At 39.7% G+C, this 17,043-nt stretch overlaps 2 protein-coding genes across 2 annotated transcripts in view; both read left to right on the plus strand.

Moving 5' to 3' along the window:
* The window catches only part of dst (dystonin), a 93,117-nt gene extending 88,609 nt beyond the window's left edge, over nt 1-4,508 (plus strand). Inside the window, 4 exon segments of the mRNA XM_029449250.1 lie at nt 1,607-1,797; nt 2,025-2,135; nt 2,744-2,870; nt 3,449-4,508. Of these exon segments, the coding sequence (XP_029305110.1) occupies nt 1,607-1,797; nt 2,025-2,135; nt 2,744-2,870; nt 3,449-3,705 (686 nt within the window). The 3' untranslated portion in view covers nt 3,706-4,508.
* Nucleotides 4,509-5,899: 1,391 nt separating this feature from the next.
* Nucleotides 5,900-17,043, plus strand: part of LOC115020267 (collagen alpha-1(I) chain-like) — a 30,405-nt gene continuing 19,261 nt past the window's right edge. The window contains exons 1-24 of the mRNA XM_029450219.1: nt 5,900-5,934; nt 6,477-6,588; nt 8,030-8,153; nt 9,245-9,638; nt 9,744-9,821; nt 9,917-10,012; nt 10,102-10,155; nt 12,686-12,739; nt 12,833-12,886; nt 12,968-13,021; nt 13,165-13,218; nt 13,302-13,355; nt 13,438-13,491; nt 13,862-13,915; nt 14,030-14,074; nt 14,158-14,211; nt 14,296-14,349; nt 14,441-14,494; nt 14,629-14,700; nt 14,785-14,820; nt 15,161-15,205; nt 15,313-15,345; nt 16,162-16,308; nt 16,742-16,918. Coding sequence (XP_029306079.1) covers nt 6,510-6,588; nt 8,030-8,153; nt 9,245-9,638; nt 9,744-9,821; nt 9,917-10,012; nt 10,102-10,155; nt 12,686-12,739; nt 12,833-12,886; nt 12,968-13,021; nt 13,165-13,218; nt 13,302-13,355; nt 13,438-13,491; nt 13,862-13,915; nt 14,030-14,074; nt 14,158-14,211; nt 14,296-14,349; nt 14,441-14,494; nt 14,629-14,700; nt 14,785-14,820; nt 15,161-15,205; nt 15,313-15,345; nt 16,162-16,308; nt 16,742-16,918 — 1,920 coding nt within the window. The 5' untranslated portion in view covers nt 5,900-5,934; nt 6,477-6,509. The remainder of the gene's footprint in view (nt 5,935-6,476; nt 6,589-8,029; nt 8,154-9,244; nt 9,639-9,743; nt 9,822-9,916; nt 10,013-10,101; nt 10,156-12,685; nt 12,740-12,832; nt 12,887-12,967; nt 13,022-13,164; nt 13,219-13,301; nt 13,356-13,437; nt 13,492-13,861; nt 13,916-14,029; nt 14,075-14,157; nt 14,212-14,295; nt 14,350-14,440; nt 14,495-14,628; nt 14,701-14,784; nt 14,821-15,160; nt 15,206-15,312; nt 15,346-16,161; nt 16,309-16,741; nt 16,919-17,043) is intronic.

A 17,043-nucleotide genomic window follows, 5' to 3' on the forward strand; every position in this document is an offset into this window, starting at 1 on the left:
TGAGTTCAAAAGTTCACCACGAGAAATCAAAAAGCAGGACTGATTGATTAAACACTGAAAAGTGTACAAAGTCCACTTCTCTATTTATACATTCTGTTATTGTGTTCGGTGAAATGGCCCCTAAGAGAGTATCACTAGAATACATTTCTCATTTATAAAAACGTCTAGTGCAAAAGCTTTTACGTACTCTGCTTGTTTCTGCCATCTTCTGTATTAATTATAAACTTCTGTATTTCCTGCTAAACCTTTCCTCCTGCTGAACATGATATCGTTTCTTCTAGTTCATCACCACGGGAGCAAAATGTTGCGCTCGGAATCAAACTCTTCAATTACTCAGTCACCTATAGGTTGGCAAATCTCACAATATCTCACCTTGCTCCATGAACCCACCAGTGGTATGTGTGTCTGCACATCCGAGTGTGTGCTGCTTGTGTTGGTCTACCGTAGTTGTGTGTGAGCGCTCATCGTGAATGGCATTCTCATAAACTCACAATCAACTGTCATTCAGCTACGGCTGGTTTTCATGCATGCAGTTGTTTTGTGTGAGTCACATCACCATTGGCCTTGACGCGCCAAACAAGCCCTTTTGTCTCTCTCTGCATGTAGTGAGCGGCTCTCAGCCGAGCTTCTTTTACAGTTTTCAGGTTTGTTTGACAATCAAACAAATTAAACCTTAAGATAGACTCAAGAGATGCTTGTTCCTGTAAATATAAAACTGAACTAACATCATCATTGGGGGGAAAAATGATGGAGTTGTCTCTTTATAACACACACAACAGAAGTGAAACAGTATTTATTGTTTACTTTGTTTGACTGTGTGGCTTAGTGAGTAAATATGCATGAAAGTCAGTTTGATTTTTAACACAACTGGTGCCAGGTGTTTTTGGTTTATTCTGTGTAGTTTATGTTTACTTGGTTTTGTAATTCGTCTCATTTGGGCCGTATTTGGTGTGGGGATGTTTGGGCACACTTTGATTTGTTTTAATTTGTTCACCGTTTGTTTAGCTGTCCAAGCAATCAAAGATTTATTGCTGGTTGAGAAACAAAACATTTATTTCACTACTTTTGCAGCAGTATGGATGAGATGTGAAACAGCATGAGTCTTGTGTTTTCATTTTGTATTCAGTGTTTGAATCCCAACTTATATTTGATTTCATTTCAACACTTTATTTTATATATGTCCCTTATCATTTTTCCAATAGTTTATGTAGAAATGTCCTCGAAATAACTTATGTTATGTGGTGCTAATTGCAAAAAACAACGACTTTGTACATTTCCAATTCATTAATAAGAAAAAATCATTACTGTAGCCTACAAAGGCTATTTGTTTACAAATTAAAATGTTGTGAAATTTCTCCACAACTCCAAGGACACATCTTAACATACAGTTTATGAAAAATTACATTTCTAATAATGAATGAATAATAAATAAGCAGTTCTATTTCTATTTAACCTATAATTAGTACCAAACTGTACAGTTATTTTCAAGGAAATTATTAGTAAAATTAGGGACTTAAAATGGAAAATAAAGTGTTAACTCACTCATCAACACAGAAATTACAGTTTTATTTGTGCAATATGGCTCATTTGGAGTGTCATTTCTTAGCTAAAGGCAGGACCAACATGGAGCTGCGAGAGAAGTTCATCCTCCCAGAGGGAACCACTCAGGTGATGGCGAGCTTCCGCTACCGAGGCCGAAGATCTCGGCCGTCATCCAGAGGAGCTTCTCCCAACAGATCCTGCTCCAGCCAGAGCTGCGCGGCCCCATCAAACCCAGCTGTGACCAGCACACCCAAGGTGAGAGGCTCCGCTCCGCTGTGAGAGCCGCTGCTCTAGTTTCTGTCACTCTGTTGATTGATCACTCCCCTCATGGTTTTCATCTCATTTATGTGGCTTAATTTCTTAATTTCACATTATTTGATCACTTTTTTTGCTTCTTTTTTTGTGTTTCATTCATCTAGTGTTTCTTGTAGTTTGATTTGTGAATCCATGTCTGTGTTTTTTTATTTGCCATTATTCCTCAGACTCCCCAACACATACCCCGCAATTATGATAAGCCCTGGCTTACAAACAGCAAACCATCCACTCCTCTTAAATCATCAGACTCCTTTGAGAGCCAAGGTTCATCCTCAGAGGTATAGTCATATAGCACATGATGTGGGACGCTTCAAATTCATGACCCAACTGAAATCTGCTACATAATTATCAGAACAAAATATGTATAAATCACCTGTAGGCCTTCAATAGAGATCCTAGTTTGTCACTGTGTATTTGTTAGTGGTATATATTTTATATATTTAGTTTTTCCAAAATGTATTCTACAATGAAAAACTAAACAATGACTGAAAGATTTTGGTTTTGTGTTAGAGATTTCAGTTTGGTCTATAAACTTTACCTTCTTGGATTACTAATAGGCTAAATATTTAATTATTGCCTGAAAAAAACGCCTATCTCGTTTTAATGCCAAAATAATTTGAACAATTTAATGTTATCTGTGCATGTGTGATTGTTTAATGACTTTCTAACTGCAGCTTTAATATATATTTAAAATACTAACTGCATCCAAAAGAGAATTCCCAAATTATTGCAAAAATAAGGATTTTTATGGGATTTCTTTTGTCATATTTCAAACTAACTCGTCATGCTTTCTGGTACAACTTTTTATCTGCAACACCGTCAGTGTACTGTGCAGTTAACTCCCATTGATTACAAATGAAAATAATTAAAGTTCTTTCTTTTGCAGAGTACACCAGTTCAAGGCAGCAAATTACGTCTTCCTGGGTACTTATCAGGCAAAGGATTTCAGTGTGGTGAGGAGGGGACGTTGATCAGCGCTGCTGTACTGAAAGCTCGAACACAGACAATAGGTGGTGAGTAGAAAGCAACCTACAATGACACTTTTTATTATATTTTGTCGGTTGTTTGGGGCAGACTCAAAGCTCCTTAAAAGTGTGTCAATTATAAATGAAGAACAACCCCTTTTTATGTTTAAATAAAACAGGTTGAGATTATAAGAACCCTTTCAGGGGTCTAAGAAGTGATGTCTGATGATCAGTATCTGAGATGTCACTCAGAGGTCACTGAAGGTGCTGCAAAAATTGCAAAGCAGCATTGGATAAAAAATTACTTGCTTAACCTAGCAGGCAACACATTAGCCTCAGACAGCTAACATTTGGCTAGCTTGTTAGCACTAAATAGATTTTACAAACAGCAGTCACAGGAATTGAGTATGCATCTATAATCATCCAAAATGGTTGGATAAAAGCTGCTAATCAATTGTTAGTTGTCATTATTTGTTTGGATGTAACAATGTCAGTTAAGCTGCAACTCTGAAAGTAGCGATTGCTACTAGCTACACAATGTTTACCTGAACCAACTGCCACTGGCAAAAAATTGATACCTCTGCTGTTTATTTCTAGTACTTCAATACTTGATTTGATCTTTCTAGAGTCGAGAAAAAATTCCAGCCGACCAGGAAGTAAAGCCGGAAGCAGAGGGAGCAGTCGCAGAGGAAGTGACGCCTCTGACTTTGACATCTCAGACATCCAGTCTGTGTGCTCAGACACGTCTGAGACGGTCGGTGACACGACCCGAGCGACGCCGCGCTCTGCGTCCCGTCATAACGGAAGGAAACCCTCCAAGATTCCCACTCCTCAGAGAAGATCCACTCCTACGAGCAAACTGGCAAAGGGATCCAAGCGATAGTCAATGACCTTGGAAACAAAGAACCCAGGAGCTAGTTGCACCCTAAACACGTAACGGACACTGGAGATATCTAACTTAAAAGACTGCAAATGTGTTGAGTGTTATTTAAATGGTTGCGAAGATGTAAAATATTCTGTTGAGAGGCAATATGGTTTAATATTATGTGAGAATGGAATGTTAATGGCCTTGTGCATTTGTTTTTTAATGTATTTTATTTTTTGTGAAAAATGTCAAATTGTTTTTATCGTATTTTATTTTATTAATGCAAAACCTGTAGAGGTTTGATAAACACTAGAACACCTGGGAATGACTACGTTTAGCTAACATTTCTAAACACACTAATGAAGGGCAACACGCGGGGTAGCGCTCTGAGAGTTATTGAATGTACTGTAATTTATGTTTGCTGATGTTTGGAGTAGATGGTGCAATATGGTACCATTTGAGGCACTGCAATTATCTATTTAAGTGCTATGATAAACTGCCAACATGCATTTAAAGGGCAATGCAATATATTACAATAAACCCCAGTAAGCACTGCAGAAACCTTTTTAAAAACACTATTTAAGGCTAGTAGCAGAAACCTCGTAATCATGAAGCTTTTAAGTCCTGTTTGTTTGTGAGCAGCTGCAGTCCCTGTTCTGTTCCACCACTTCACATCGGCGTGTGCAGTGACCTTGAAGAGGTGCCACTCCATGTAGACATTCTCTTGTGCATCCATGTCAATGTATGGTATATTTCGGTAGAGCTGAAATTGTCACTGTAACATTACTTTGTAATAAACCTGCTTGCAGAAAGCCACCAGAGGCTGGTGTGGACCGCAGAATTCTCTCTGCTTCTCTGGTTTCAGCTCATTTTGTTAGCCATGCTAGCAGCGGTCGGTCGGTCGGCCATCTTGATTCAGACTGAAATATCTCAACAACTATTTGATGGATTGCCAGGAAATCTTTCCCATTTCGACATTCATGGTTCCCAAAGAATGAATCCTACTGACTACTGGTTTTTAGTAAAAGATCTCAACAACTTTTGGATGGATTGCCACGAAAATTACTACGTATATTTAAGGTCTCTTGAGGATGAATCATAATAATAATCGCCTGGTTTTTCCAGGACATCAAAAATGTATTTTTCTTCCTACTGGTTGACCTTAAAAACATTCTCCTCAGCGTTAGCTACACTTTGTGTTTAGTGCTAATTTGTAAATGTGATGCATGCATCCTGACTTAGATGATGAATATAGTAAACATATGCTTGTTGTCATTGTTAGCATGTTGTCATTGTTAGCATGCTGTCTTTAGCATTTAGCTTTAGAGCTGCTGGCATGGCTGTAAACTCTGGCCTTACTTTCTATGTCTGTCTCTGTCTCCCTCGTCTCTTTCTTTCATGCCGCTGAGCTAAAGTAATTCAATGTGTCGGCATGGTGCTTCGGACCGGTTTAAGAACGTGGAAAGCAAGTGCACGGTAATTGGACAATTAGGCTTCTTGTACCCATATAGTGAAGCAGCAATCTACTATATATTTGTGTTATTCAGTCTTTTCCCACAGTCCCCCTATAGCTTGGTGGTTAGATACAGTGTGGAGGTTCAGATCGAAGGTGTGGTCTGCTCTGGGTGGAATGTTTGCAGAGCATCTTGTGTTTAGCTGTGACATACTACATATATCTCTCAGTGGGACGGTAAAACACTGTCTTGAATGAACATACACTAAAACTGTGTGACGGTTTTTTAAAGCAATTATAGACTAAGTTTCTACAACAGTCCCCAGATAAAGTATTTTCTTTTAACTGTACAGGTAGATGTGTAAAGAGACCAAAGTTCTGCGCAGTAAAATACACAAAACCCTTTTTTTTTTTAAGCTGCATTGAACAAAACTTTGCTGTAGCATAAGGCTTATTCTTCAACATTACTGTTATTTGCTTCTTTCAAAAGCTACACAAAGGCTCTTTGGTATGTTCACCTACATTTCCAAATGTGACTGATGACTCCGTTTAGTGACTTGTAGTGACTGTAGGTGTAACTGGCCTATGAGAAGAGACAGATCCCCTGGGGACCAAAGGTGGAGTGGAGCTCAGGGGTCAGGCTCTCTGAGAGCCAGAGCTTCTAGTTTGAATGGTCCTCCTGTTCAGCTCAAACACTGGGCCGGGATGGCACTTTAGAGCGGGATAAATCCTCACACCAGGAGCTGGAAAAGACCAATCTGCAGGAGCCCTGGGATTTTTTTTTTCAGGAATATGTAAGTAATGCATCATTTTTTAAAAATGTTTCTTCATTTTTAAAAATACATTTTGATATAAATTGGGATTGTATTTTACGTGAGTTAATTTGTTAATTAATAAGAGGGCTATGTAGATGAGTCTCTATCTAGTGAACTGTTTTTCTGTGAACTGTTGAAACTTAAAAATGTTTGCATGGACAAATCTATTTAGTCGACACAACTTTTGATATTTCTTTTGTAGGAAGATAATCGTATCATAAAATATGCTCTTCAAACCTTAGTTGTCAAGTAAATAGAATAAACCAATTATATTTAAAATGATTTAAAAGGACAATTTCTTCTATTTTGATTTGATACAGCATTAGGTTTGACTGAGAAATTACATTTCTTTCTGTTTTTTCTTTACTCTTTTTTAAATATTTAACATTTATGCATAGAAATATATAAGTTTAGATAATAAAATGTAAGTCCCTGACTTCTATGTAATAGCTTACTGTACACTCATATATCAGTTGATCTTATTTATTGAATGACTCATTCATTTAATTGCTGTACTGCAGGCACTTATAGCCCCTGACTTCAATAAATTGAAAATGGCAGCCTACAAAGAAATGCTGGTGTTTGCAGCACTCTTTACCTTCCAGGGACTGACCCAATGTGAAAAGTTGCCAAGTAAGTTTTATTTATTTTTCCTACGTATTTGATGATTACAGCATATTTCCCATTGCATACAAATAAGATGAACACTGGATCATCACCCACACAATATGCCAGTTCTGTATAGTTGGACTCGTTGTACTGTACATGCTCTTGCTAAGTCTTGTTAAAGAGGTTTATAATATCAGTGAGGCATTTTCATGTTAAATTAACATATATAAAACGTTATTGATAATAATCAAATACTTTGTATCAATGATCTGCTGAGTGACTTTAGTTTTCCAGGTGGAACACTGTACTACGGCACAATGACCAACAGATGTCAGTGTTTGTCAGTTCATAGTCCATTGTTTGCCTTCACAGTCGAGCCAGTATTGTATTTCCTGCTCCCACAGAGCCTATGTGGACTCTCAGAGGTCATCCTGGGGTTAAGCTGTGTACATGAACCTTTGAAGCCCACAGTATCCCTGTCACTATAAATAAATTAGTCAACACAATGTTTTTTCTTATCCACCTGTGGTGTCCTACCCACAGATAAGTCAGAAATGGTATGAGCAGTAATAACACAGTAAACTAACTTTTAATGTAAACTGCTGTGACTTTTAGGTCGACTAATGTTTTGCTGGCCTATTGATTCTAATACATGGCAGTGACACTTATGTGCAATGAGACAAGCCTCCGCAGATTTTAGACACATAAAACAGGTGATTTCAAAATTGAAGGGGTAACTTGTTAAAGGAATTCTATACCCTTAAAATGATAATTTATATATATATAATGTATCAATCACTCACACTGTGTTACCTTGAAATCGTTAAGAAAACCTTGTTCCCCATGGAGGTATGTGAGAAAAAACAAAGGATAAAGAAAATGGAGAACATTTTGCAAATTTCACGACAGCAAAAGTATAACAAAACATACGTTTACAAACTCTCACACAACTCGTGCTGTATAATCCAAGTCTCATTTATCCATTCGTATGCGCACTACTTCTCAAACACATACTTTTCCACTAAAACCGTACTATTTAAAACACTTGTACACAGTACTCGCACGGACGAGTACGAGCAAATGCGAAGTTTTCTCAGTTTTTTAAATTTGCGGTCACCATTCAAGGTAACACAGGGTGAATAATTGATGTACAAATATACTTTTGGGGTGAAGTATTCCTTTAACATGCAACAGTAGTATTCAAACTGCAGCACTAAGCGTCCAGTGTTTAGAATTCAGTAGCCAAATCGACACATAAAATAAATTAAAAAACCTCTTTGTGTTAATGTGTTTCATATATTACCTCGTATATATATCAGTCTGTGAAGAGATTGCATTATTAATGACGATGAGTAATGAAACTAAATCAGGGATATCAGTGCTGACGTAAGTTTTAGAAGTAGTCCAGCACCTTTGATGATTAATCCTTTTGATGTCAAACTAAGCTCAGTGTTTGTGCTGTGAGGTTTTGATCTGCTGGAGGAGTTTCGTGTGCCTGAGTCGAGAGGAGTGAGGAGAGTGGACGGCTCTCAACCTGAGGCGGTGGCCTACCGTGTCAACCCCTCCATCCATCTACGGAGGACCATGAGGTACAGTACTACTGTAGACTGCCTGAGACCAGCTAATGTCAACGAAGCTGGAAAATTAACACTAGGGTTGCAACCAACAACTATTTTGATATTCACTTTATCTGTCAATTATTACTTTGATTAATCGATTATTTATCTGATAAAAAAAAAGCTACATTTTTATTATCTCTAGCATTTTATCAAAAAACTAAACTTATCGTCTTGTCGTCAATGATCTTTTACTACAATGACATATTTTCCTGTAATTCATCATGTGAGCTACACAAGGTGCATTTGCTGGCATACTGCCCCCACACCATGCCATGCATCATAACATAGACCCAACTTATCGATGTCAAAATTTGTTGTTAACTCTTCTTATAATTGATTTTAATTGATTAGCTGTTGCGGCCCTCACTAACTTTTGCTGGTCTCCAGTAGTTTAACTTCTCACTTGACTGCTGGGATATCGAATTTTACTCCGGGGTTTGTTAGTGCACTGTGACATCACTGCTTCTTGTGGTTACAGGTGCAACAAAGCAAACCCATCAGTGTTTCCGCATGTGGTCAGAGATGATACAGACTTGAAACTCTCCAGCAGAGTTGCAGCAAAATATTGCTTTCATGCCTGGTGTTTAGTTAATCTAGCTAAATATCAACATATTACTATTGTATCGTGAGAGTTTTATTTAGCTCAAAGCATTGGCGTGCCTCGCAGAACTGCTAGCATGGCTGTAGACTCTTGACTTGTTTTTCTTTAAACTCTCATACCCTGACAATGAATGCAGCATTGCCTTCAGATGCTTAATTGTTGCACTTGAGTTAAGTGAACATGTGCTTTGTTCAAATTAAAGAAACAAAGAATAGTGGTCTGCTAAATAATGTATCATCAACAAACAAAAAAAATCACAGAAAGTTACAAAGAAATGTGTCATATGCTAAAGTGGAATTTAAAATCCCAGAATCTCTGTTTCTACTTATTCATGTTCTTATAAAACCCAATAATAAATAAAACCCATATGTTACTACAAAAGCCTTAATTGTTGTTTTGTGAGAAAAGTCGTCTGTCTCTGATGTTATCCAGAATTCTAAACCTCACTCTCTTCCCATAGCGATGTGTATCCAGATGGACTCCCCTCCGACTACTCCGTCATTGCAACATTTAAGGTGACCAAGGACACGGTCAAGACATCCTGGGACCTGTGGCAGGTCAGCGACCCCGAGGGACGAGAGCAAGTCGGACTGCGTTTCCAGGGGGATACGCGTTCTCTAGACTTCTTCTACACCAGCCCCCATGGGAGCCAGATGCTGAGGACCTTCAATGGTGTAGAAAAGATGTTTGACGGGGAGTGGCATAAGTTGGCGCTGAGTGTGAAGGGCAGCCGGGTAAAGCTGCTGATAGACTGCGAAGAGATCAGTGTGGAGGCCATTGACGAGCGCAGGCCAGTCATCCACCGAGGGTACACCTCCATCGTCAAGCGGGCTGCAGGAGATCGCTCTGTGTCTGTACGTTCACATCTTAGATTACTTACATCTAAAGGAACATTTCAACTTCCTTTTGACAACTTTAGCATCTCACATTATCTCACATTATCTCTTGTCTCTTTCCAGGTGGACCTCCAGCAGATGGAGGTGTCATGTGACCCAGAGAAGGCTTATTCAGAGGGCTGCTGCGAGCTCTCCAGTGTGGTGAGTCCGCTCTCATTCAACGTGGTTTCCCCTCCCTCTGTTGGAGATGTGTTTGTGGTTTCAACAACGTTATCTCACCTTTCTGTCCATGGCAGTGTGGAGGGTACGCAGAGATCGGCCTAACAGCTGGAAGAGCGTCCTGCAAATGTATGCACGGACAACCCGGCATCCAGGGATCTCCAGGGCCAAAGGTTAATGTGCATGAACAGTGGAAATTGGCTGAACACACTGATGAGACAAGTTGAGTCTGTGTTGACATATTTTTGTTATTCTTCTGCAGGGTCACATAGGCCTTCCAGGAAAAGCCGGAGACGAAGGACGACAAGGAAACTGGGTAAATACATTGACAATATGTCTCTCAGTCGTGCAAAGATGGGCCCTTGTGTTACACTGGATGAATGGTGTTTACTCACTGTATTCTTTAGCATCCCTTTTCTTTTGCTTTACAATAAAGAGTTAAACTGAATTGTGGGTGAGTGACATTGTAAAACCCCTATATGTGAGACAGCAGCAAAGCTGTGGAAAATGGCATAAGAAGTACAACTGAGACACTACAGGATGGAAACAGATCTGGAAGCAGAAGCGCTTAGCGATAGTAAACATAGAGGCTCCTTTCATAGTTTGAAATCTCATTTCCGCTTTGCAAAAGGCTTAGGAGGAAGCCAAGATAAACACTAACCAATACGGATGTAACAATAAATTTGTTTTTGCCGTTCTGAAATAGACATTTGCATCTTAAAACACAGGCCCGGCCTGTTTAGAATATAGGATTGGACTCAAACTGGCAAGAGATCACAGGATTCTCTAATGGTTTTGCTTTTCCATTTGGAAGACACTGAGCCAAATGTAATGAATCCCACTCACACAGGAAAACCAGGCAGTTGAGCAATAACCATACCCTCCAAGTGTCTGGTAATGAGTGGCATTAGCGTGCTTAACTGTTGTGTGAAAGTTGTCTGGATAAGGCTGATTAATTCCCCACATGAAGACCCAATTGTGAAAGAGGAGTGTTTTGAGATAATGAGGAAGGAGTTCTGCTGCAGTTACACGTGCATCAATGAAAGAAGAAATACACTCACATTTGTGTCCTTCAGGGAGCTGCAGACGTGATTATTTCCGCTTTATATTTATGACTTGTTAATCTCTTTCATGCTTAGCTGTCAATGTTATGTCGGAGCAGATCTGAGAGTCTTTTAAAAACAGCCCAGAGAACATGTGTTTAAAAGAAGGAGGATTCTTTTTTCATACGTGTGTGATCGTTTGGCATTCAACTTGTTCGTTGCACTCAAGGAAATCCCCCATGCTGCCTGAGCAAGCACATGTACGCCTCCAGACCTACGTACATTCAGAGCACATTTCCAGAGCTGCGTACATGCTAGGCTACACATTCATGTCCTGAGTTGCAGCTGTAGCTCATCTGGGAGTAAACTTATGTCTTGTGTAACTCGTTAGAGTTTTGACCTCCTGCCAGCTGGTGAATCACAGAGCCCCAACATGTTTATCTCCTCCCCTGCTGGCATCTGAGGAGGGCATTTCCTGGCACAGATATAAGAACTGTTCATCTCAGGTGGTGGGTGGTCCTTTGTTCGTCGGAGCTATACCGCCTTAGAAACATTGTAAAGTTCACGGTCGTGCCTCTCGCCGTACTGTCGGCCATCTCTGAGGTTAACCTTCGCCTAGCTGACTTTGCTTAAAGTTAGGTGAGGTGGTCAAATAAACTGAAAACACAAAGGCATCCTGGAGCTTGTTTGATGTGTTAGTTGAAATACAGCCAAGTGGAAAACACTTTTCCTTCTACTACTGAGGAAGTCAGCATCTGTGCAAACAATACTGGTCCATTTTGTTGTATTTATGACTAATGTTTCCTAAATTCTGCTGAACATGCTTGTTTATATTTCCCACTAATATTAGTGAGCCTGAAACTCATAGCATGTTCAGATTTTAAACTTGATCATCCCCATTTTGTCATGTGATTTTAATAGTTTATGTTTAAGGAATAGTTTATTAGGAATACACTTGCCGAGAGTTAAATGACCGATAGCCTACCACTTCAGTTAGCTTAGCAGAGGAAGCAGGCCACCGCAGGTTCTCTACACGCTTGGAAAGGGTTTAATTCATTTTAACTTCGGACAGAGTTAAGCTAGTTGTTTCCCCCTGCTTCCAGTCTTTGTGCTATGCTAACTGTCTCCTGGCTGTAGCTTCACATTTATAGAAATAATGCAACATTTTGAGCCTGGCTAGTTCTAAAGACAAGTGCAGCTCTTTCATTAATTTCACCAACTCTGGCCACTTGAGCAAAGGGAATTGAAGTTAAAGAAAACTAATGTAAAGAAATGCCTACCTGCATCTCTATAGTTTACAAATGAACACTTTTCTTTATTTCGTACAAAAATGTATTTTTATTGTTACACTTCGGTTTTTGTACGGCTTAAACAAACAAGATGCTACATGTTGACTAGCTTGATTGGTGCCGTCAGGTTCATTTTGTTTCCTTTGGACAGAATCAGGTAAACTGTTTCCCCCTGCTTCCAGTTTGTATGCTAAACTGAGCTAATCATTCCTGGCCTGAGCTTCATATTTACCGTACAAGCATCATACATACAAGCGCTCATCAAATTGTTCATTGTCTGTCTTGCCACTATGACAACAGAATAATCAGCAGCTAATTTCTGAGTTTTTAACTGTGATGTCTAAACAGTTTTTCTGTCTGATGCGTACAAAGTTTATTCTCCCAGAAGTCATTCGTGACTTTCTCCCTGAAACAGTTGCTAACGTTTACATTTTATGCTCTATTTCTCAAGCTAGTCGCTTCACAAATAAATAGCTGCAGACTTGCATGTGATTGAGTCAAACTTGTCTTGCAGGGGATCCGGGGAAACACAGGAGATTATGGCAACATTGGCGAAACAGGCCCAAAGGTAAGATCTGCCTTTAATATCCTCCTATCAAGATTACACTTTAGTTTGGCTCGTTCTCAAAACGCGTTAATGAAACCTCACGCTCGTCCTCAGGGTGAAGAAGGAATCAATGGCGAGAAAGGAATGAGAGGACTCTGGGGCCAAGTGGTAATTTATCACACTGAGATTTAACAGTTTCTTTACCCCGAAATGTTACAAATCTGTATTAATGACATGTTGTGTTAATAGGGAGACAGAGGTCCTAAAGGGCTGAAAGGATTAAGAGGGGCAGCGGGCTTCAAGGTAAACTCCTACGCTGGGTTCAGGATTTTATTGGATGTTTAATTAGACAACTAATGAAGTTACACACTTTTCATTGGATTTCTTGGATATAAGTTGTACAACTTTATAGATAACCCTTATGTCGTTACTGTGCCTAATAAAAGGGAGTTCGTGGATCATCTGGAGACCTTGGAGAGACTGGGAAACTAGGAGAAGTTGTGAGTTAACCTCTCAGACGCACAGTGGTTATATTACTTTACAGTGTAATTATTGTATTACTAACATTTTGCTCTCCTTCAAGGGTGCTAAAGGCGGAAAAGGATATGAAGGCATTCCCGGGTTTGAAGGAGTTAAGGTATTCATATTTCCTTCCTTTCACTTGTCTTCTTTTTAATTTAGATATTGTGATTTAATCCGATCATGCTTTTATTTTTCAGGGAGCAAAAGGGAAGACTGGTGTAGCAGGTCGTGCTGGGCCCAGAGGAAAGCAGGTGGGTTGTTGTGTGGGAGTCCCTGTCCCATAATCCATAATGAGCTCTTAATTCTTTGTACACTACCTTCAAAACGCCTCATGTTGGTGTGGAGAGTCAAATAATCATTTTTAACGTGGTAAAACGCTGGAATCGAGCTATGTTTTCTGGCTTATGTGCCGTCTCCATAAACAACATTAGTACATGTGGCTGGATTCTGGCTGAGATCTGAGGGCATCAACATAAACGGGTGAGTCACTGAAAGAAGAGCCTCAACAGCAACGATGACCTACTCTATTGTATACGAAAGAAGTCTCCCTGGTTCACCATGCTGCTCACTGACGGAAATGTGTTGCATTATAATGTATAACTTATGCTGATGATTTGACAGGGCATTTTGGGAGATCCTGGAGAGAGGGGAGCTGCTGGAGAAAAGGGGACATCTGTATGTATCTCACATTAATCTCAATGAAATGATGTGTCCTTTTGTTACATTTCATTGACGGCAGTATAAAAACATCACAAATATTTGAAAATGCTTTTATTTTCTGAAAACTAGGGGGTCCAGGGCCCAGGGGGCAGAGCTGGCCCCATCGGACCGAAGGTGAGTCACTGCTGACACACCTGAGCTCACTTACACTCCAGAAGTCATGTGTCTATTGTATAATGATGATATTGTTTCACTAGGGCATTCTTGGAGATCCGGGCATGCAAGGCAGAGATGGAGATTTAGGAGTAGAGGTATTATATTCTGCTGATAATGATATCTTGATGATTCAAAAGCAGTGCAATGGTGTTATTATAACTGCCATCTATCCCTGACAGGCTTACCAAGGACCACAAGGTCTCAGTGGAAAACTTGGGCGCATTGGAGCAAAGGTAACTTGCAGATCTTGTTTGTTTTTCTGAGTTATGTACGATTGAGTTGTTTTTGGCAGATTCATTCGTTGGTGGTTTGTGTATTTTACAGGGAGAGAAAGGCACCCTTGGGTCAGCAGGAGAAATGGGTCCCCAGGGCCGAACTGTAAGTCACTTCTTTTTTCAGAAGACAAACACATAATACATATTTTATACCTAAAGTAGTTTGCCATCTTAAAGGAAAACGACAAAGAATAAAGCAGTCCCTTAGGTCGGTTTAATAAATGTTTTATTCTCGAGGGCCCAAGAGGTTACAAGGGTTCTGCAGGAAAGCCAGGAAGACCCGGATTTATCGGCCCACCGGGACCTACTGTAAGTACTCCGGATGAGTTTTCTGAAATCTTCTAAACACTAGTTCATTTCCTCAGGCCGTTAAACCATGTCATCTCTTCACAGGGACACGTGGGTGTGCCTGGAAAACCAGGGTCCAAGGTAATACTCCTCGTCCATCACCCATTACAAATAAAAAAATTACGGCAAAATCACTATTTAAAGCCACAATTAGTTCAAAGAAAGTTTTTACTGGTTCATGAGCTGATTGCAAACATCTGCAAATGTTTTCTGGGTAATAAAAATATCTCTGTTAAAAGCTGTATAGTATCCTGACTAAAATTACTTTTAGCATCACTGTTTTCATTTGATAGATGCACTAGTTTACCAGGAGATAAACAAAATCTATCTATTCATGCAGCAGAACACCTGTGAAATTGGGATTCATCAAATATTTTTGCAAGCTTTTAAAAACTGTTTATTTTTCACTCGCCATGTGCAGGGTGACACAGGAATCCAGGGAATCCAAGGAGTTAAAGGTGGACAGGTACGAGCTTAAATGTGTCATCCTCTCTGCTCATCATTACGCCCGCTTTGTGTTTTATTTTGTGGCGACCCTTCAACATAAATGTTTCTTCCTTTTTGTTTTATAAGGGGGAAAAAGGAGTTAGGGGCCCAAAAGGAAAGGTGAGCTGTGCTTCTGTTGTTGAAGCTTCATTGACAAATATATTAATGTTTCTAACACATACTAAAACCCAAAAGTCTTGTTTTACTTCCCTGAAGGATTATGGGAGTGAATAAATTCAGTCCAATCCTCTGATTTAATTCAAAGAAACATTTTAACTAAGGCAGTCTATCACCATTGTATGTTACATTCAACACATTCTCTGTTTGCAAACTGAATAGTGTGAAAAACATAATATCAATCAATCAAAAAGCATTCCAGCTATTGCTATTGTTTATGCATTTGTATATCTTTCATTTTATTCAGTTTACTTCCATTTTGAATGTCCACTAATATTAATGTTTTTACTACTCACATTACATAATAAGCATTTTAAGCTGCCACTGCTTACATAAGTTTGTATCCATGCAGTTCAATTCAGTTTGTTTATTCACAAACAGTTAAACTACAAGTCCAACCGTGACATAATGAGATCAGACACTAAACAGATAGACCTTAAACACCTTGTCTTGATTTGAAAAAATATACAGTTCAATACAATAACCTAACCCTATCTACAACATGGTCCTAAAACATTTATTCCGTCAACATTGGTTTAATAGTTAAGATACAATAAATAGAGACACATGGTAAATAACATTACAATTTAAATGGAGTAGAGTAACTAGTGTAATTGTCACCGGTCGTTTAAGGTAATCAAGCTTTGACATAATTTAGTAGCATCTGTTGCCTTAAGCTCTGTTTAAAAGCATACACAGATAAAGACATGTTTGCTGAACTCATTTCCCTTTGTGATTACGATGATGCGCCGGCTCTAGGTTGGAGACAGGGGCGTGCAGGGTCTTCAGGGAGGACGGGGGAAGCGTGGCCCGGCCGGCCCACTTGGACGATCTGGTCCCGTCGGAGACAAGGGGGTTCGAGGTGAAGGAGGACCAGATGGCTTCCAGGGGCCCCAGGGTCCACCGGTAAGTAAAATACAAGACGCTGGATCTTTGATTTTTTGGCTGATAGCACAAACCTTACAGAGCTACAGTATCGTAGTACTGCTCTTCACTCTCTACTATAATTGCCACTTCATCTATCTGTGACTGATGGCACAGACACAGCAGTTACACAGACTGGCACACACACACACACACAGCTTTTGGTGTCAGAAACACATTTGAAAGAGTTTCACATTAGCCTGTAGTTATAAGTGACTCACAACAAGGGATTCATTTAGTCTGGCTATAAATCATAAATAAATAATGAGCCTAAGGAAATATTGTTGGCTTCATTGCTTCACTGCATTTCCTCTGAGAGGCAGCCTGTAATGTTCCTTATATTACATATATATATATTATATATATGTCCTACTGTTGGCTCCCTTCCAGTGATCTTTGATGATTTGTTACATAGGGCCCGACCCTCTCTGCTCAACACGTGATCGAGGTTTGTAAGAAAGTAGTCCTGGAACAGATGTCCACCTTTGCCAACTCAGTGAAGAGGACGTGTGCTGCAGTATGTCCACTGTATGGGGACGTGCCCATGGGTGCCCCCGGTCCCACCGGACAGAAAGGACCCCCCGGACCTTCTGTGAGTTTTACAGTTTGGGTGTTCATGAATTGACACAAAGTCATTGCTGTAAGTGTCACCTCACCTCCTGTAGACCCTTACGCCGGAGCGCAGTACATTCTCCATACATTGTTCGCTCTGGTCTC

Source organism: Cottoperca gobio, chromosome 15 (assembly GCF_900634415.1).
Source record: "Cottoperca gobio chromosome 15, fCotGob3.1, whole genome shotgun sequence".
Taxonomy (NCBI): domain Eukaryota; kingdom Metazoa; phylum Chordata; class Actinopteri; order Perciformes; family Bovichtidae; genus Cottoperca; species Cottoperca gobio.